Source organism: Lepidochelys kempii, chromosome 6 (genome assembly GCF_965140265.1).
Source record: "Lepidochelys kempii isolate rLepKem1 chromosome 6, rLepKem1.hap2, whole genome shotgun sequence".
In the NCBI taxonomy this organism is placed as follows: domain Eukaryota; kingdom Metazoa; phylum Chordata; order Testudines; family Cheloniidae; genus Lepidochelys; species Lepidochelys kempii.
In genome coordinates this window covers 124904761-124922095 of record NC_133261.1, presented here as the reverse complement: position 1 = coordinate 124922095, position 17335 = coordinate 124904761, and the positions used below count along the sequence as shown (strand labels likewise).

At 42.7% G+C, this 17335-nt stretch overlaps 1 protein-coding gene and 1 non-coding gene across 5 annotated transcripts in view; both read right to left on the bottom strand.

Moving 5' to 3' along the window:
- The window catches only part of DLGAP5 (DLG associated protein 5), a 47373-nt gene that overhangs the window by 28335 nt on the left and 1703 nt on the right, over positions 1-17335 (bottom strand). For 3 of the 4 annotated variants that reach the window (XM_073350056.1, XM_073350057.1, XM_073350058.1), the window contains exons 3-7: positions 13822-14033; positions 11913-12005; positions 9667-9763; positions 6727-6828; positions 5538-5614 (exon numbers count right to left, since the gene is read on the bottom strand). In XM_073350056.1, the coding sequence (XP_073206157.1) occupies positions 5538-5614; positions 6727-6828; positions 9667-9763; positions 11913-12005; positions 13822-14033 (581 nt within the window). Of the gene's footprint in view, positions 1-5537; positions 5615-6726; positions 6829-9666; positions 9764-11912; positions 12006-12124; positions 12408-13821; positions 14034-17335 lie in introns of those variants that run through there. The other variant, XM_073350059.1, reaches the window with a different exon arrangement.
- LOC140913963 (small Cajal body-specific RNA 14) lies at positions 8226-8359 on the bottom strand. Its single transcript, XR_012159724.1, has one exon.

The window sequence follows — 17335 nt, the reverse complement described above, 5'->3', positions numbered from 1 at the left end:
GCTAAGGGCAGGAATGGGAACAGGGACACAGGTGTAAGGCTCTGTGGTGTCAGAGCTGGGAAGGGGGACACTAAGAAAGGAAACTGGAATCATGCTTGCTGGAAGTTCACCCCAATAAACATTGAATTGTTTGCACCTTTGGACTTCGGGTATTGTTGCTCTCTGTTCGTGCGAGAAGGACCAGGGAAGTAAGTGGGTGAAGGAATAAGCCCCCTAACAGGCAGATTAACTAAGCCCACCCCAGAAGCTCTCCTGCCAGCCTAGTAACTGCACCTTCACTAAAGCGCTATAGCGGATCAGCCACCCCAGTGCAGCTGCGCTGCTATTTATGAAGACAAGTCCATAGATAACAATGCCTGCTGATTTACAATGCACATATGTAATTATAGTCTTGTAAGTTTCTCACCCTCCATCCCCGGCAAGTCCAGCCTCTTAGATTCTTTGTTCTTGGGGGTGGATTCGTATTTCCTCTGTCATGATTGGTCATTTACTGCTGCTACCATAAGAGAGTTAGGGGCTTGATGGGAGCAGAAGCAGTTGAATCCCTGCATGAGAACATTATAGTGCTTCTCAGAATGCTTTGCTGTAGGTGGTAATGAAGATGGGGTATTCAACAAGGACTTCACAAACTCCAAGAAGGCTTAGTTTACCTGGAGAGCCACCATCCCTGGAGTTGACACCTGGAGAATATCCAGCAACTTGTGTCTTCTCCTGCATGAACTCTGCCTGAATGCCCAAGGCAGAAGCCATACACCTCAGGAAATCCTTAAAATCTCAGGAACAGGTGAGGAAGAGTCACCTGGAGAGGATGAGGAAGAGTGCAGGGCCAATAGAAGCTCCTGTATGAGAGAATCAGTCTGGACCAGTCAGGAGGAATGAACTCAGACTATGCATGTAATAGAGGTGACTCAGGACAAGAAACGGCAGCCAGAATGGGCAACCTTGCCTTGTACTGCATCAAAAAATACGATTTGGCAGACCAAGGACTGTACTAAGGATTCCAAGGAGGCAACTGGGAATAGGGATAAGGCATTGGTGACCAATAGGTACTAGGGCAGGGGCCCCTATCCCTACTGCGAGAACCGTGCCAATCTCTATACAGACAGTGATTTGAGGATGGTCCTGAGGATTTCTGAGAACAGTGCTTCAAAAGGCGAGGGAGAAGTGGAAGATGTCCCCAAACTCTGTCTCGACAAGACCAGCAAGTTGTCCACTGGTAGAGGAGGAGCAATCCCCATCAGGGCAAGCAAATGACCTTCCTCATCCAAAAACCAGTATGGAGATGGCATCAGTACCAAGGATGAACGAGCAGTTGGTGCCTCCAGTACCAAGAGAGGCATCACAATTCCACACAATACTAAAGCAAACGAGGGAGGTACTGCGACACCCTGGCACCTCAATATTCACCGTCATGTAATTAGGATATGTTTTGTACAAAAATATTCCTTGTGAGGTATCATTCTAAAAGTCTTGATCTGCTAGACAGTAATATCTCATCAGATTGTATGTGCTATTGTTGTATGTGAAGTTTTGAAGTTTGGTTATGTATGTGTTACTGAAACATGTTGTGAGGTTGAAAACACCCACACGCGGCCTTTTGAATACAATAGTAAAAAGGCCAAACAATATTAATGGCTTGTTGAGGAAATGCACACAAGCACAAGGATTACCCCAGGAACTGTATACAATAGAAACCTCTCAGAGATAGCACTACACAATGGGAACTGTTTGACACAGGTCACAGCAAAAGAGCTTTCCAGCAAGTGAGAAGATGATATAAAAGGACGACAATGAGATCATGATGGTACCTTACTCCCCCTACAACAACACACCTGGAAACACCTGAGGAATAAAGACTGAACAGGGGCAAGTGATGGTCCCCAGCTAAGGGATTGCTAGCCTTTGTATGAAAACCTGGGAAAGCCAAGGCAGCTTGTACCTTAAGAATCTACTAGCCTGTTTATCACTCAGGGTGAGAATTTGGTAATTCATATCCTACCTATCTAGGGTGTTAAGCTCAGTTTGTGGTTTTGTTTATTTACTAAGGTAATCTGCTTTGATCTGTTTGCTATCACTTATAAATCGCTTAAAATCTATCTTTTGTAATTAATAAACTTGTTTTTGTTTTGCCTAAAACTGGTGTGTGGAAATTATAACTTGGGACAGAAAGCCATCTCTCTCTCCACATTGAGGGAGGGGGCGAATGTTATGAGCTTATGCTGTACAGTTCCTCGTGCAGCGCAAGACCGTATAATTTTAGGTTTACCCTCCAAAGGGGGGGTGCGTACCTTAGGAACTGGGAGGTGTCTTAGCTGAGCCTTCCCATGCAGAGCTGATCTCAGTATCTGTGTGTGTAGCTGCAGCTAGGTGTGTCCCTACCTGTGTGCTGGTGAGACCGGGAGCGTGTCTGCATCTTGTCACACCCTTATAGGGTGAAAAGGGAGCCCAAGCTGGTGGGTCAGGCAGGCTCAGTGGTACCCCAGTTCCAGGCAGCACCCCAGGGGGGGAACCCATCACAGGTACCAATCCCAAAGATATGGTCAGCAGCAAAGACATAGTCGGTGCTGAAGAAAGCATCTGCACCAGTAGTCTGCTTGTTAAGAAAAAGGATGTTGACCGCAACTCTGAACTCCAAGTCTTAGGCAGAGTAGAATACGGTACTGACGAACAAGACATCTCTGCAATCAGACCACATGGTGCTGAGGGCACAGCAGAAGCAGCGTCCCTGGCTGCCGAATGCTCTTGAATTATTGGGGAATCAGGCTAGGAAAGGCAGAGCAGGTCTGACACCGCCTGGTATGCCAATGGCGTACAATCAGTGCCAACACTGACATCATCGGTATTGGACTCAACAGATGACACGGCCAATACTGGAGATGGTAGTACAGTGTCCAACTCATCTCGTTGTGATGCTGGGAATCAGTGAGACAGCCCAGCTCCAACCTGCGTACTGGAGGAATTATAGTGCCAGCCAGCACTCCTCTTAGAAGACGAAGAGAAATCCCTGAGTCCTGGAATGGTCTCGGTCCATCTTGTTGAACCTCTTCCTTGGAGGACTAGAGGAAGGTGAATGAACCCCCTTTCTGTTATGTGAAGCACCAGACTGTGTTGGAAGCAACATGTCATCTCTGAATGAGAGCGCAAGGCTGGACAGTCTGTGGAGATCCCTAGTACCAAGGGGACTGGGGGGGGGACGACTCATGGCCTGCTCTAGAAGGTGCTGCGCTTCAGATGCAAATAGCTTGTCACCAGTGTTCTCTTTTTAAAGGACTTGGCAGATGAACTCCCTTCTTTAGATGTGCCCTTTTCCCAGGCACAACAAACACTGCGCGTGGGGGTAACTAGTGGGGACAGACACCCCACATGACTGACAAGGTTTAACCCTTGGGTTAAACTATGGGTATGTCTACACTGCAAAGAAAAACCCTAGAGCCCTGCAGGGTGGGAGGGTCCCAGAGTTCGGGCTTCAGCCCGAGCCAGAAGTCTATCCAGCAGTGAAAGAGCCCTGCAGCCTGAGTCCCCAGAGCCGGAGTCAACTGGCATGGGCCAGGCATGGGTTTCTCTTTGCTGTGTAGACATACCCTATCCATCTATCCTACCTACTATGACTCAATCTACGCGTACTACTAAACTAACCTATATACAATAAAGGCCCCAAAAAACAGATAGAGTGAGGTAAACTACCATGTCAAATGCTCCGACTCCAGTGGCAGGTGGTGAAAAGGAACTGAGGGGATTTGGGTGGCACCACCCTTAAATAACCCAGGGAAGGGCTAAGGGGCTAGAGTACTGCCCCTACAGGTATCACTAGGCAAAGTTCTCCAGCACACCTGAGTGGAATACACATCTGCAACCACCCTAAAAGGAATGGTTTCAGAGTAGCAGCCGTGTTAGTCTGTATTTGCAAAAAGAACAGGAGGACTTGTGGCACCTTAGAGACTAACCAATTTATTTGAGCTTAAGTTTTCGTGAGCTACAGCTCACTTCATCGGATGCATTCAGTGGAAAATACAGTGGGGAGATTTATATACAAAGAGAACATGAAACAATGGGTGTTACCATACACACTGTAACGAGAGTGATCACTTAAGGTTAGCTATTACCAGCAGGAGAGCAGTAATAGCTCTAAAAAGAATGTGTGTTATAGTTAGGATGGCTTATTCTAGTCCTCATTTTCAGTGGGTTAAGCTTTTGGCACAGAAAGATGACAGTTTTTTGAGATGCTCCTCTCAATCTGAAGATGATTGTTTCCAACTTCTGAAATTCTGTTCACTGATCTAAGCATGAAAAGCTTGTTCAGGCACTTGTTCACTCAATTCAAAGACAGTTTTACTTAACTCTCAGTACAGTCTTCAGTGAGGAATGGAGTATTATGCTACATTTTGAAGTGGTAGTTAAGAAAAAAGGCACTCTGCATGCTGTTTCCTTATGATGCAGCAAGTGAAGTTTTATGTGTGCATATAGAAAGTGAATATCTGCATATTCCAGATAAATGCCTCTGTACTAATTTAAATTAGGGTTGGTGACCAGTAACTAAGTCACTGTGGTTACACGTGGTTAAGCAAGAAGGATTTGGCCAGATGTGTTGAAAATGCACAGGAGTATCTGAACCAGACAACTTTTCCAAAACATTTCAGAATTCCATGAGTTTTTGAAAAAGCATGATTACACTGTACATTTGATCACATAAAAACTAGCTGAACATGCCAATTCTGTAGCTACATGCGTTTAAAACCATCTCAGTCAAGTATCTTGCAGATACCAGTTAAAAGCCACACAACAGTATGACACTCAAATAGATATTAACTAAGACTCCCAAAAAGCCTAATAGGCTTGGCCCAAAACAAAAAATTAGGCCCATTTAGTTTTAAAAGCATACATGCAGTTTTGTTCACAAATTCTATGCAAAAACACCTGATGTGCATGCACAAGTCTAGGATTTTTGCAGAATACTTTTGCATGCAACCCAACTTGCCTAAAAAACTACTGATGTGCATATAAAGCTCATGTAAGGGTGCATGTGCTCGTCTATAAAAGCATAAGGCCCAAAACTATAAACTATATATACCAATTCTGAGAAACTGTTTTGGAAGCATATATATATATATATATATTTCCCACTAAAGACCCTATTCCATACAAAGTTCCCATGTCTACTTAAATACATCTCAAGACAATATTTATGGTAACAAACTGATCAGAGTAGCAAGGGCAGTGGTCTTTTAAAGAAGAATACTAAAATTGGATTAATATTGCTCACATTGAATATTTAAAGTCTGGTTGTAAGCAGAAAGTTCTGAAACTTCCCAATGTGAAGAGTTAAGACTAAATATATTAATAAGAAAATTAAAAAGCAATGCAACAGTAGTTACAAAGTAACCTGCAAGTTGCAAGCAGACCAGTGAAGACATGAGTCAAAGCAGTGGTTGCTATTTCAGCTACAGCACCTATGTAGTACAGTTGCTTCTCGTAGACACTCCTGAATCTGTTAATACGCTTTGTTCAATTTTCATATTTACAAATATCAAGTAACATACCTCTACATTCTCAGCTTTGACCTCTTTCTGCTGTTTTCCTCTACTTGTTGACTTTTTTTGTTGTTGGTTACCTAAGGCTGAACAGATTCCATGCCAATTAAAACAGATAGCTTATTTATACAACATCTTTCATCAGAAGGTTTCAAATTATTATAGAAGTATGAAAACAAAAAAAATAATGGCATGTCACAGTGGTTACAGACAAGGAGTAGTTAAAGAAAAGTTGTACTGTTTATACAAAAAGATGCTCTAGGATTTAGCAGCATGACAAGACCCATGCTACTCAGAACTGATATCAATTTTCCCCCCCCTCCAGAACACAAGATGTTAGTCTTTAAAAGGATTTTTAGCTCCCCATGGGGCTAATACCGAAATATCTAAGGAATTATACTATTCCAGCTTCCCCCAGATAAAACGACAGAACACTCAAAATAAACACTGCAGTATTTCCTTAAAGATTGAAGTGACATTGTCAAATATTTTTGAGTCCAGAATTTGTTTTACTTTCCTCTTGCCACGTGGACATACTAGGATTAAAAGTCATGCATGATTACTTGATGTTTGCCATCCATATGATCACAACAGTGGTAGTGGCCTGTTTAATTCAGGGGGTACTTCCATGCATAATGGGCAGTGTGAAAGAAAGTGTTACATTCTGACAGCTATCTTGAGGACAAGAAGGGATAACATTATTAAACATTTCTCTCTCAGAGCCTCAAAGATTGGGGTCCCACTGTTCTGGGCAACATACAAACACCGATGGAGAGCAGCCCCTACCTCGGACAATGTATTTCTTTTGATTTCTGTTACTAGACAGAGATAATTTATAACATAAATATTTTAATGGTGATACAACCAACTAGCAGGACTTTAAGCCAGATAAGAAAAAGCACAGATGTGCCAGCCTTTAATTAACATAAGGTATAAATACTTCCATATTACTGTATTTCCCCCAACTCTCTCTAATGTTGACTTTTGCATATTGAGTTAAACATTGAAATAGAGGCTGAAGTTACAAGGCCTTCTTTCACAGGAGAAATTACTGATTTCAACATTTAGACCCTTCCTTTCTATGTCAGTTTGATACTAAGTTTTCTGTGCCACCTCTGAACACTAAGTCTTAGCTGTACAAGCTGAAACAGTTTTTCTATGAACACCAAGAATATAGGAGTCTTACTGCTTCACTTACTCATGGTCGTAGCTGGCTTTGACATCTGTTTGGTCAGAGTAGAGGAGGTTGATCTGGTGACTCTTACATTTGAGGGTGTAGGGAGTTCAGGTTGCACCACCACTGCAAGGAATATCATAATTCCTAAGGCTATTTCACCATAACTTGCAAGGAGGCAACATTAAAACAATATTATCAATCAATTTAGGTCCAAAGTTCTGGTTTCATAAAAGCCAGCGGTAAATGCTTTGGCATCAGCACCAGATGGCAGGTCGCCAGATTTTTCTCTATGCTAATGCAGTTAGCGCTCCCAGAGCACTGAGGGCAGAGATTAATCCTGGCATCAGGACAGTGCTTTGAGTTGCCAAAGACCGCACAAAACCTCAGAATGTATTATGGCAGTGTTTAGAGACCCTAATGGAGATCAAAGCCCATTGCACTAGACACAGTACATATGCACAGTAAGAGTCCCTGGTCCCGAAAGCTTGCAATACAAATAGACCAGACCAAAAAAAGTGAATATCATCCTCATTTTACAGACAAGGACTTGACAAAGAGTGACTTGCCCAGGCTCACACAGGAAGTACATGGCAGAGCTCAGAATTAAACCCAGACCTCCCAAGTCCCAAACTTGTGCCTTAACCACAAAGCCATCTTTCCTCTAAGAATAAGTCTTTGAATACAGTTTTCAGGCAAAAAGCTTTAGCCTAGGATCTGAGTAGATAAAAGTTATTGATTTATTAAAAAATAAATCATATGCTTTTTAACAAAAATAAATCTGTTTACAATTAAATTTATGACAAGCTAGGCTAAGGCCTATATTTACTATCACCTATTAAAACCATTGAAAAAAATTAAAAATATGCTGAGTCTACTTGCCCTTTCTACTACACACTAAGTAACAAGTTAAAGGCTGCTTTTTATAAGCAAAAACATGGTAACTTTTGAGGTCAAGCTTTAAAATAAACTACATAATATTTGTCATATACTGCATCAAGTATCTATATCATTTTCCATCTTTATAATGGAGTCAATGTTAGTATTTTGTTTTTCCCAAACAGTACTCCTCCCCTCATTGTACAGAAAAGCTTATTAGGAATTTTTAGTTTCACTTTTTTTCCTTCTTATGTATCCAACACAGTACAGTAGTTTTACTTAATGAAAAACAATATTCAAATGCTGTTTGTGCATTTAGTTGAACTACAATTTCTAAATGCAGCTTGACAACTGACTTTTTACTCAGATTGTTATCTCGTAAATTATGAGCCTTTTAAGAAAATAACTAAAGTACTAACAGAAAACATAACTAAAACCAATTATTTAAATTAAGGTTTGCTACTTGCTGATTTAAATAATTAAAATCAGTGATTTAAAACAATCCATGCTGGAAACTACTCAGATTTTTAAGTGAGTTTGAAAATTATAGACAAATTATCTAAGGTATTTAAGGCACCTATATCTCAGTGATATTTAAGGACCAGTGCCTACTCTGAAATCACCCTCTCTAGAAACATGTTGCAAGTATATGGAGCCATCACACAGGAAGTCCAATAACTAGACAGATACTGCTGGCAAGAACCATTTCTTAACGTATGTGGCTGCTTAGGGTCACATTATATCACTGACCAATGCAACCAGTACCAAATACAGCCACATTCATCTAATTGCCCTAATATCTCACACGGGGCATGAACTCCTGCCTCCAGCATGCAAGGCAAATTGTTTAATCTGTAAGCCATTTAGCCTGCTCTCTTCAGAGCCATTTTTCAATGTGTTGAGCCACTTTAGGAACTTCAGTTTGAACAAACTCATTCACACATTATAACATTATCCTTTTCAGAAAAGGACTACACTTTGTGTGGGACACTTGCAAAACATGGTCTCTACATTAACATCTGTATTCTCTAAAGATTTTCTGTTTCAATGACAAGATGTTCTATGGACAGATTTTTTTGTCCACACTACTTAATAAAACCACCTATATTTGCACATTATCTTGGTTTGAGCAGCTTTTTTGGTAAAAATTTCACTCTTTTTTTACTAGTCTAATTTGCAACCTACTCTGGACTGGATAACAGCAACCTGGCTGTATTAAAGCCTTTTGCCAAATCTATACTGAAGTTAGTGGTGGTGAGCATATTTTGCACACCGATTGTTCACAATAATTAGAACTTCCAGCTTTGCTCCAAAACTATGAAGGCAAACTATGATTTGGGTAAAGATGCACTAACTATACAATGGAGCCACAACATAGGGCAAGAGAAGGTATAATAGGGACATAGGGAAAGAGAATGAAACCCTGGAGGCATGAAAACATGCAGCAAGCTACAGCCAGTGTCAAATTATAAAACAGTCTTAGTCTGAAATCCTTCTCAAGGCACAACCAAAGAAAGAAAATGGTCAAAGGATATCAAAAGAGAGGGGCTTGGATGCTGGAGTGCTTTGCATGAGATCAGGCATGGCTGAAGTCTGTCCGATGGGCACTACTTCACTGACTGTGGTTAGGGGAAAAAAATCTAACCTTTGAACACAGAGATGGCATAGGTACTACTGGTCTGGAGAGGGTGCACACCTACAGGTGACTCAGTTAAAACATCAAGACCTAGGGGAAATCCTGCCTGGGTTGTGCTGGAAGTGTGGACTTAAATGGAAATCAGGTGGACTAGTTATTTTTGGAGCACAGGCTTTTACAAAGTGTATAAGCAATGTTTTTCATTAGTTTTAACAGGACAATTTGAAAATAACATCCCCTGTAGTATTCATAAAGTGAAACTGAGCAGTCCATTTTGCTCAAGCAGAGGGAATTGTAAAAAAACAACACAATGCAAATAGGAAAAAAGTAAATTAGACTGAAAATTCACTTTTTCATGGCTAGTAGTATGCTAGGCAATCCATGTCCCAGTGCTATGACCTTTTAACCCAGTGTCCACTTTCACATGCCAAACCATTTTACATTCCTACCTTTCTTTTTTTCAGTCACTTTGTCTGCACATGTCTGTCTGCATCCGCTTTGGGTAGGGCGCACACTATGCCCATTGATAGCGTGGTCAGCATAGATCTACAAAGAAGGTATGTTTTGTGAAACTTCACCTTTCTAAAAATAAGGAAGACTAATTCTTTCCCCTTCTTTCATATTTCCTTTGTACCTCTTCTAGAAAGTCCTGATTAGTGTCACACTGATTTTAAGTGTTTAAAATGAGAGATTAAGGGAACCAAAACAGCTCATTTTTGACACTTCTCTCAATTTTACATTATACTTCTGACCCTTTCTCAGTTGGATGGGTAAAGAGTGAAGCGAGTCCTTGAACTGGGTTTCTAAATTACTTTGGAAGTGGGTACTGATTTCTGCTGGACCTTTATGCACATGTAATGCAAGTTAGATGCCAATTCTCAGAAAACTTAGTACATGAAGTGAAAGTTATTAGTAGAGATCCTTCAAATGTAAGTTCACATTATGTAAGACAAGATTGCTAGAGAGTCAAAGTGTGACCTCTTTCAAAGATTATTTCAAATTAATTTGCCCCCAAAAGTATATAGCTGGTGCCCCAAAAAAGGTAGATAGTCCAAATACAACATTCAATTAAACCAACAGCAAGACAGTATTATAATGTTTCACCCTTGTAGAGATGTTCACAGCAGAGAAAGTTAGTCATGAAAGATGTCAGAACTAACTGCATCTGAAATGCACAAAGTACTCTAGGCCGTAAAGAAGCAAGTCATAACGAAGCAGAACATGGGGTCAAATAAACAGCACATAGTATAATTTAGAGAGTTTAGCCCTTGATTAAAGTATTAAGTGATAATCAAGTTAGGCATGAAAGGTGCAAGACAAAAACAACTCTGAACTCATTCTTGCTGACAAAATAAAATGGAACTGGGCCTGGACCCATCACTCCAAAGGTCCAAAGTGCTGCAGTGGGATACTTGCGTACAGTCAGTCTTTAAAAATTCTTAAACAGGGTTCTCATTTCAGATTTGGGTAAAGATGCTCAGTTGACACATTTGCTAGTTTCATCACTGAAAATTATCAAAGCAATATGCAGAATAAAGAAAGGAATGGTTAGCATTCTAAGCATCAGATTTGCTATTTTAGACTCCCTAGAGCCCAGCTAGAATCTAGACCTATGGCTAATTCAGTCTCTCATCCTTAGAAGATTAAATGAGTAGTATGCAATGTAACGTGTGAGGACCTTTTAAATGAGACATTAAAAACCAAGAGATCTTGTTCCACTGTATAAGAACATAAAAATCCATGGCCTGTTTTGTAGAAGTAAACACCTACGGTGCACCTAGTGTTCAGGGTGGTCCTCAACCCATTTATGCTATGAAGCCAGAAAGTAACATAGAATGAGAAAATACAGGTTAGGAAAGGTTATTTATCTTCAAAGATCTGTATACAAGGCTCATCATAGTTCACCAATTCTCCAAGCCAAAGTAATGGCTAGTGAATAACTTGGTAGGAGGAGGAATTTAAAACATGGGAAGATGAACGGAGCAGAAAGAAGTTGGAGAGACAAGGTGGGTGAGGTAGTATCTTTTATTGGACCAACTTTTGTTGAGAGAGACAAACTCTTGAGCCACAGGTCTGTGGCTTCAGGTCTGTGATGAAGAGCTCTGTGTGGCTCAAAAGCTTCTCTGTCTTGCCAACAGAAGTTGGTTCAATAAAGAGATTACCTAACCCACCTTGTCTCTCTCTAATATCCTGGGATTGATATGCCACAACTACACAGCATACAGAAAGAAAATCCTACATATTTGTAAGCTACGTTATTTGTTAGTACAGCAGTTTTCAAAAAATTTTCCATAGTGAGAACCAGATATTGGATTGTCTCATGAACCACCTTTCCTTTGTGATCACATATCATCCGTGGGCTAAGTAGAGCAATTGTTTTCTATGAAAAAATAATATTAAGAAAGTACTTTTGATTTATACAGAACTAAGCTAGTTTTCTTTAGTGCAATATAGCAGGTGGAAACAAGAACAGGCAGCACCATGTGATCAGTCAGCTCCTTGGGACTATAAGCAAGTGCTTTTACCCTTATCTGTAAAGCTTCTTTACAATAGTTAGAACTGTCAGCTCGGCAGTAAAGTTTTGAATGTAAGTACACATGACCCAAAACTAGGGATTTTAAAGGAATTACAACATTCACAGTTATTACGCACATCTAATTCTCTCAATTTGTAAACGAGAAAACAGAAGACAAACCATGGACTGCTGAGATCTAGCCGACATAACAGTTTGTTCCGAGTGGCTCTTTGTCTTTGATCTTGTAATCCTTGCAGAAGAAGTAGGAGCAGCCTAGACCCATCCCCAAAGAAACAGAAGTTAGCATATTCCTTTCCCCTCTCCCCAGTTGCAGCAATTAAGAAGACAAGGCTTTGACATAATAAGGACAGGTGTATACAGTAACTCCTCACCTAAAGTCGCCCCGGTTAACGTTGTTACATTGCTTATCAATTATAGAACATGCTCCTTTAAAGTTGCACAATGCTCCCTTATAATGTTGTTTGGCAGCCGCCTGCTTTGTCCACTGCTTGCAGAAAGAGCAGCCCATTGGAATTAGCTGATGGGGGCTTGGAACCAGGATGGACCGGCGCCCCCCTGTCAGCTTCCCGCACCCCTAAATCCTCTGTATGGCAGCCGCTTAGCAGGCTATCAGTTGCTGGCAGTTCAGCTGTCCCTCCCCCCACTGCCATGTACTGCTCCTGCCCTCTGTCTTGGAGCTACTCCCAGAAGCCTCCTGCTTGCTGTGTGTGCGCGTGCGCACGCTAATGTCAGGATGTCCCCCTTCCCCCTCCCCACCACTTACCCCATCTCCATAGAGCGCGGGGGGGGGTGAGGGAGGAGAGACAGGGGACAGGACCACACGACTTTCTGGCAGCAGCAGCTGTCAACTTGCTGATCTACTTAAAAAGGCGATGTACTTAGAGTGGTGTCAGCGTTCTTAAAGGGGCAATGTGCATCTCTCTCACACACAGGGTGCGTATCTCTCGGTCTGCCATGCTGTCTCCCTTCCCTCCATTTATGCTGCCTTGTAGAGTGTGAGGCTACATTAACAACGTGTTAACCCTTGAGGGCTCAGTCGAGTGCTAGTTCATCATTTAGCCAGTAAGGCATTCTCTGGGAAATATCTCACACTCTTCCACCCTCTGACTTCACCACCTCAACCAAGCTTCACAATCATCATTGCTATGTATAATATTAAATTGTTTATTTAAAACTTATACTCTGTGTATATATACACACACATATATACACACACACACTATAGTCTTTCGTCCGGTGAAAAAAATTTCCCTGGGACCTAACCCCCACCCCCCATTTACATTAATTCTTATGGGGAAATTGGATTTGCTTAACATCGTTTCACTTAAAGACGCATTTTTCAGAAACATAACTACAATGTTAAGCAAGGAGTTACTATACTACAAAGATTTGCCTGTAGTGCTATGCTAGTTAATCACACCCCTGAGAGCACTATGTAACCACCACCCCCATGTAGATGCAGCTTATACTAGCAAGAGAATCCTTTTGCATTACAGCTTATGTTGTTTGGGGACATGGTTTAAACTATACCAGCAAAAGTAATTCTTTTGTCAGTATATGCCTCCACTCCACTGTAGGGCAGACTAGCTCTAGGTGCTTCTGTCCTAGTTCAAGAATGTAAATTTATACACCATAGAAATCTATTCCACTTTGCTTATAAAAAAGAAGGCAAATCACTACTGGTATAACATTGACTCTATTAGTGTTACACCAGTGATGAAGGTTTCAGAGTAGCAGCCGTGTTAGTCTGTATTTGCAAAAAAAAAAAAGGAGGACTTGTGGCACCTTAGAGACTAACAAATTTAATCTGAGCCCAAGCTTTCGTGAGCTACAGCTCACTTCATCGGATGCTTATGCTCAAATAAATTTGTTAGTCTCTAAGGTGCCACAAGTCCTCCTTTTCTTTTTACCAGTGATGAAGTTAGTCCTCAGTTTTTGACTTAGTAAAAATGTTATGTACAATTTCTATTAATTTCTTACTGTATGATAAAACAATGAAAAAAAACACATATAAAGCATTATTTAACATGTGCCATTGAAGACCAGTACAAATTTTACTCTTCATTACCTTGTCCTTTGGCTTGACTATCACTGGGTTCTGTGGTACAAATGGAAGAAAGCCAGGTGCATTAGGTCTGTAAAGTCCAACTTTAAACACTCCCCGTTTAGCTTTCTCTCTTTGTTGTTTTAGTTTTCGAAGTTCTTTTTCCTCTTTGTAGCGCTGGAGCATTTCCTTGCGCTCATTTTCACTTTTATTGATGGCTCCTTTTGTAGTTTGTTCTATGAAAAGACAGAAATGGACATTTTACAAAATTCTGAAGATACTTTACTCTCTCAAATTTTGTTACAGTATAACATGACCAGAATACTAATGTTGCCTGGAAGGTTACATAAGTCATTGGATAAATATTTAGAATTCTCCTGTTTAAGACACAAGAGGATGATGCTGAATTGCAACAGAAAGTTGCCCTCACTGTTTACTTTGAGATTATGCCTGCATTACAAGTTTCAGCTAAGGGTTTTTTGTCGATTATTATTATTATTATTTATTGTGTATTAGTGCTAGGAGCCCTGGTCATGGACCAGGGCCCCAGTTGTGCTTGGCACTGTACAAACATGAAAGAAAAAGACAATCCCTGCCCCAAAGAACTTACAATCTAAATATAAGACAAGAGAAAACAGATGGGTACAGATAGCATAAAAGTGAAACTTGTATCCATCCAGTGGAATTCAGGTGCAACCCTAAGGCAAATGAGGAACAAACCACAGAATCTGTACATCTCATAGCAAGTCAGACTAAAAGAAGTGAAAGCAGCCAAAAAACTGCAATGTTTTATAATTGAGGAGAACAAATCAGAGAGTGATTATGTGAGAGATTAAATACTTATGCAAACTTGAAAAAAAAAGACACTCATCTGAAAAGTTTGTACTTATTGATGTAAGTATCACCTACGATGACTGAATGAAAGATATTTTTGTTTTTCAGTTTACTTTGTGCCTTGTGCAAGTCAGTTTCACCGTTTGTTCTATATAGTCACTTTCTCCCTGGTTAAAAAGACCCTTAAGAACATCAGAGCAGCAAGTCACAATTTTTAAAGGTATTTATTAGAATGTCTTATTTTTTTTATTTAAATACTCTTTCAACAAGTTCAGACGGATAATACTGCTTTATGAGAGGGTCGGGGGCTGCTCCATACAGCTCCTGGAAGCTGCAGCACGGGCCCGCTCCGGCGCTCCAGATGGGAAGCAGGGTTGGGGGCCGCTCCACGTGGCTCCTGGAAGCAGCGGCATGGCCCCTCTCTGGATCCTACACGTAGGGGCAGCTATGGGGCTCCACTCTGCATGCTGCCCCTGCCCCAAGCGCCGTCCCCGCAGCTCCCATTGGCTGGGAACCTGCCTGCAGATGGGGCAGCGTGCAGAGCCACCTGGCCGCACAGGAGCTGGAGAAGGGACATGCTGCTGCTTCCGGGAGCCACTTGAGGTAAGTGCCGCCCAGAGCCTGTACCCCTGAGCCTCTCTCTGCGCCCCAACCCCCTGCCCCAGGTCTGATCCCCCTCCTGCCCTCCAAATCCCTCGATCCACCCTCCTGCACCCCTCATCCCCAGCCCCACCCCAGAGCCTGCACCCCCAGCCAGAGCCCTTACTCCCCCCACCCCGGAACCCTGCTCCTCCGCCCCAGGCCAGAGCCCCATCCTGCACCCTGAACTCCTCATTTCTGGCCCCACTCCGGAGCCCGCACCCCAACCCTAATTTTGTGAGCATTCATGGCCCGCCATACAATTTCTATTCCCAGATGTGGCCCTCGGGCCAAAAAGTTTGCCCACCCCTGACCTACAGAGTCGTTGCCTATGGCTGCAATATGCTATACCTTCCTGGAATCTGTTTTGTTACAGGGCTTTGCAGCTCCGGAACAGTGGAGCTGCAGGTTTTTGCCTGGAGCTGGAGAGGAGCCGGAGCACAGCTCCAAAGCCCTGGTTTTGTATCCGAGTTCCTGCATGTCTGCAGCAGTGCACTTAACACAGTATCTTCATATCTCCTCCCCTTTGTTCTCCTGCTTGGGACTTTTCCACTTTGCTTCCCTGCAGAGATGGAGAAAGTAACTTGCTCTTGGCTGCTAGTCATTAGGAGTTAATGGTCCAGTTGCTGGGTCTGCCATTCACATGTGTTAATTCCAGCCAGTTCTTGTTAAGATACCTTGTTCCAAACCAGGCCCTTTTGTCTATGGTACATCTACGCTGCAATAAAACATGGCAGCCATAGCTGCGGCTGGCCAGTGTCAGCTGACTTGGGCTCAGATTGTGGTGACTAAAAATTAAAGCAGACATTTGGGCTGGAACCTGGACCCAAATCCATGAGAGAGAGGGTGGTTCCAAACATATACACTTAAATTTTCAGCCCCACAACCCAAGCTCTATGAGCCCGAGTCTATTGATCTAAGCCAGAGGTGGGCCACATCCGGCCCGCGGGACCGTCCTGCTCGGCCCTTGAGCACCCGGCTGTGGAGGCTAGACCCTGGCCCCTCCCCCGCTGTCCCCCCTCCCCCACAGTTACACTGCCATGCTGGCAGCGCTCTGGCCTGCCACTCCTGTCGGGCAGGACGGCAGCGTGGCTGGCTCTGGCATGGTAAGGGGCAGGGAGGTTGGATAAGGGGCAGGGGATCCCAAGGGGAAGTTGGATATGCGTAGGAGTCCCGGGGGGCCTGTCAGGGACCAGGGGTGTGGACAGGGGTTGTGGCAGTCAGGGACAGGGAGTGGGAAGAGGGGGGGTTGGCTAGGGGGTGGGGTTCTGGTGGGCGGCTAGGGGTGGGGGTGGGGTCCTGGGAGGGGGTAGTCAGGGGTCAAGGAGCAGAGTGGGTTGGATAGGTTGGGTGTTCTGAGGGGGGTAGGAAACGGGAGGGGATGGATAGGGGGCGGGGGCCAGGATGTTTGAGGAGGCACAGCCTTCCCTACCCAGCCCTCCATACAGTTGCGCAACTCGAACGTGGCCCTCGGGCCAAAAAGTTTGCCCACCCCTGATCTAAACTCTGAGACTCAGTGCCACATATTTTTTTATTGCAGTGTAGATGTACCCTCTGTGACATCCAGCTGTATGTCCAGAGCAGAAATCAACTGTACAGTAAGGGCTTGTCTATACTACTGAGCCTTTGCCAGTATAGCTATGCCAGCAGCAGCCCCAGAAGCATTCTGTTGACTCAGTTCAGTCTAAACCAGGAATTCTGCCAGCATAGCTATGTCAGCCTGCTGTGAGTGATTCTTTTCCACACTCTTAACCAGCACCACTTTGTAGTAGAGGTGCAAATATCACCACTCAGTGGGTAAACTGAGTCACCCATCCTGTCAATAAAAAGAATACCAAAACATTCCTGCATTCTCCACAGCATTTTACAGACATTAGTATGTGTTATAAGCACATTGGAAGGTGTTATAGGTGGTTGTAAGCCAGAGATATGAGCAAATGATTGAGCTGCTGGCTAGACAATTTATAGCGGTCATTATTTATTAAAACATCTACTAATTGTAGACAGCTTATAAATGGAATCAATAAAATGTGCCCACAATAAGATATGCATGAAATCCAAAGCA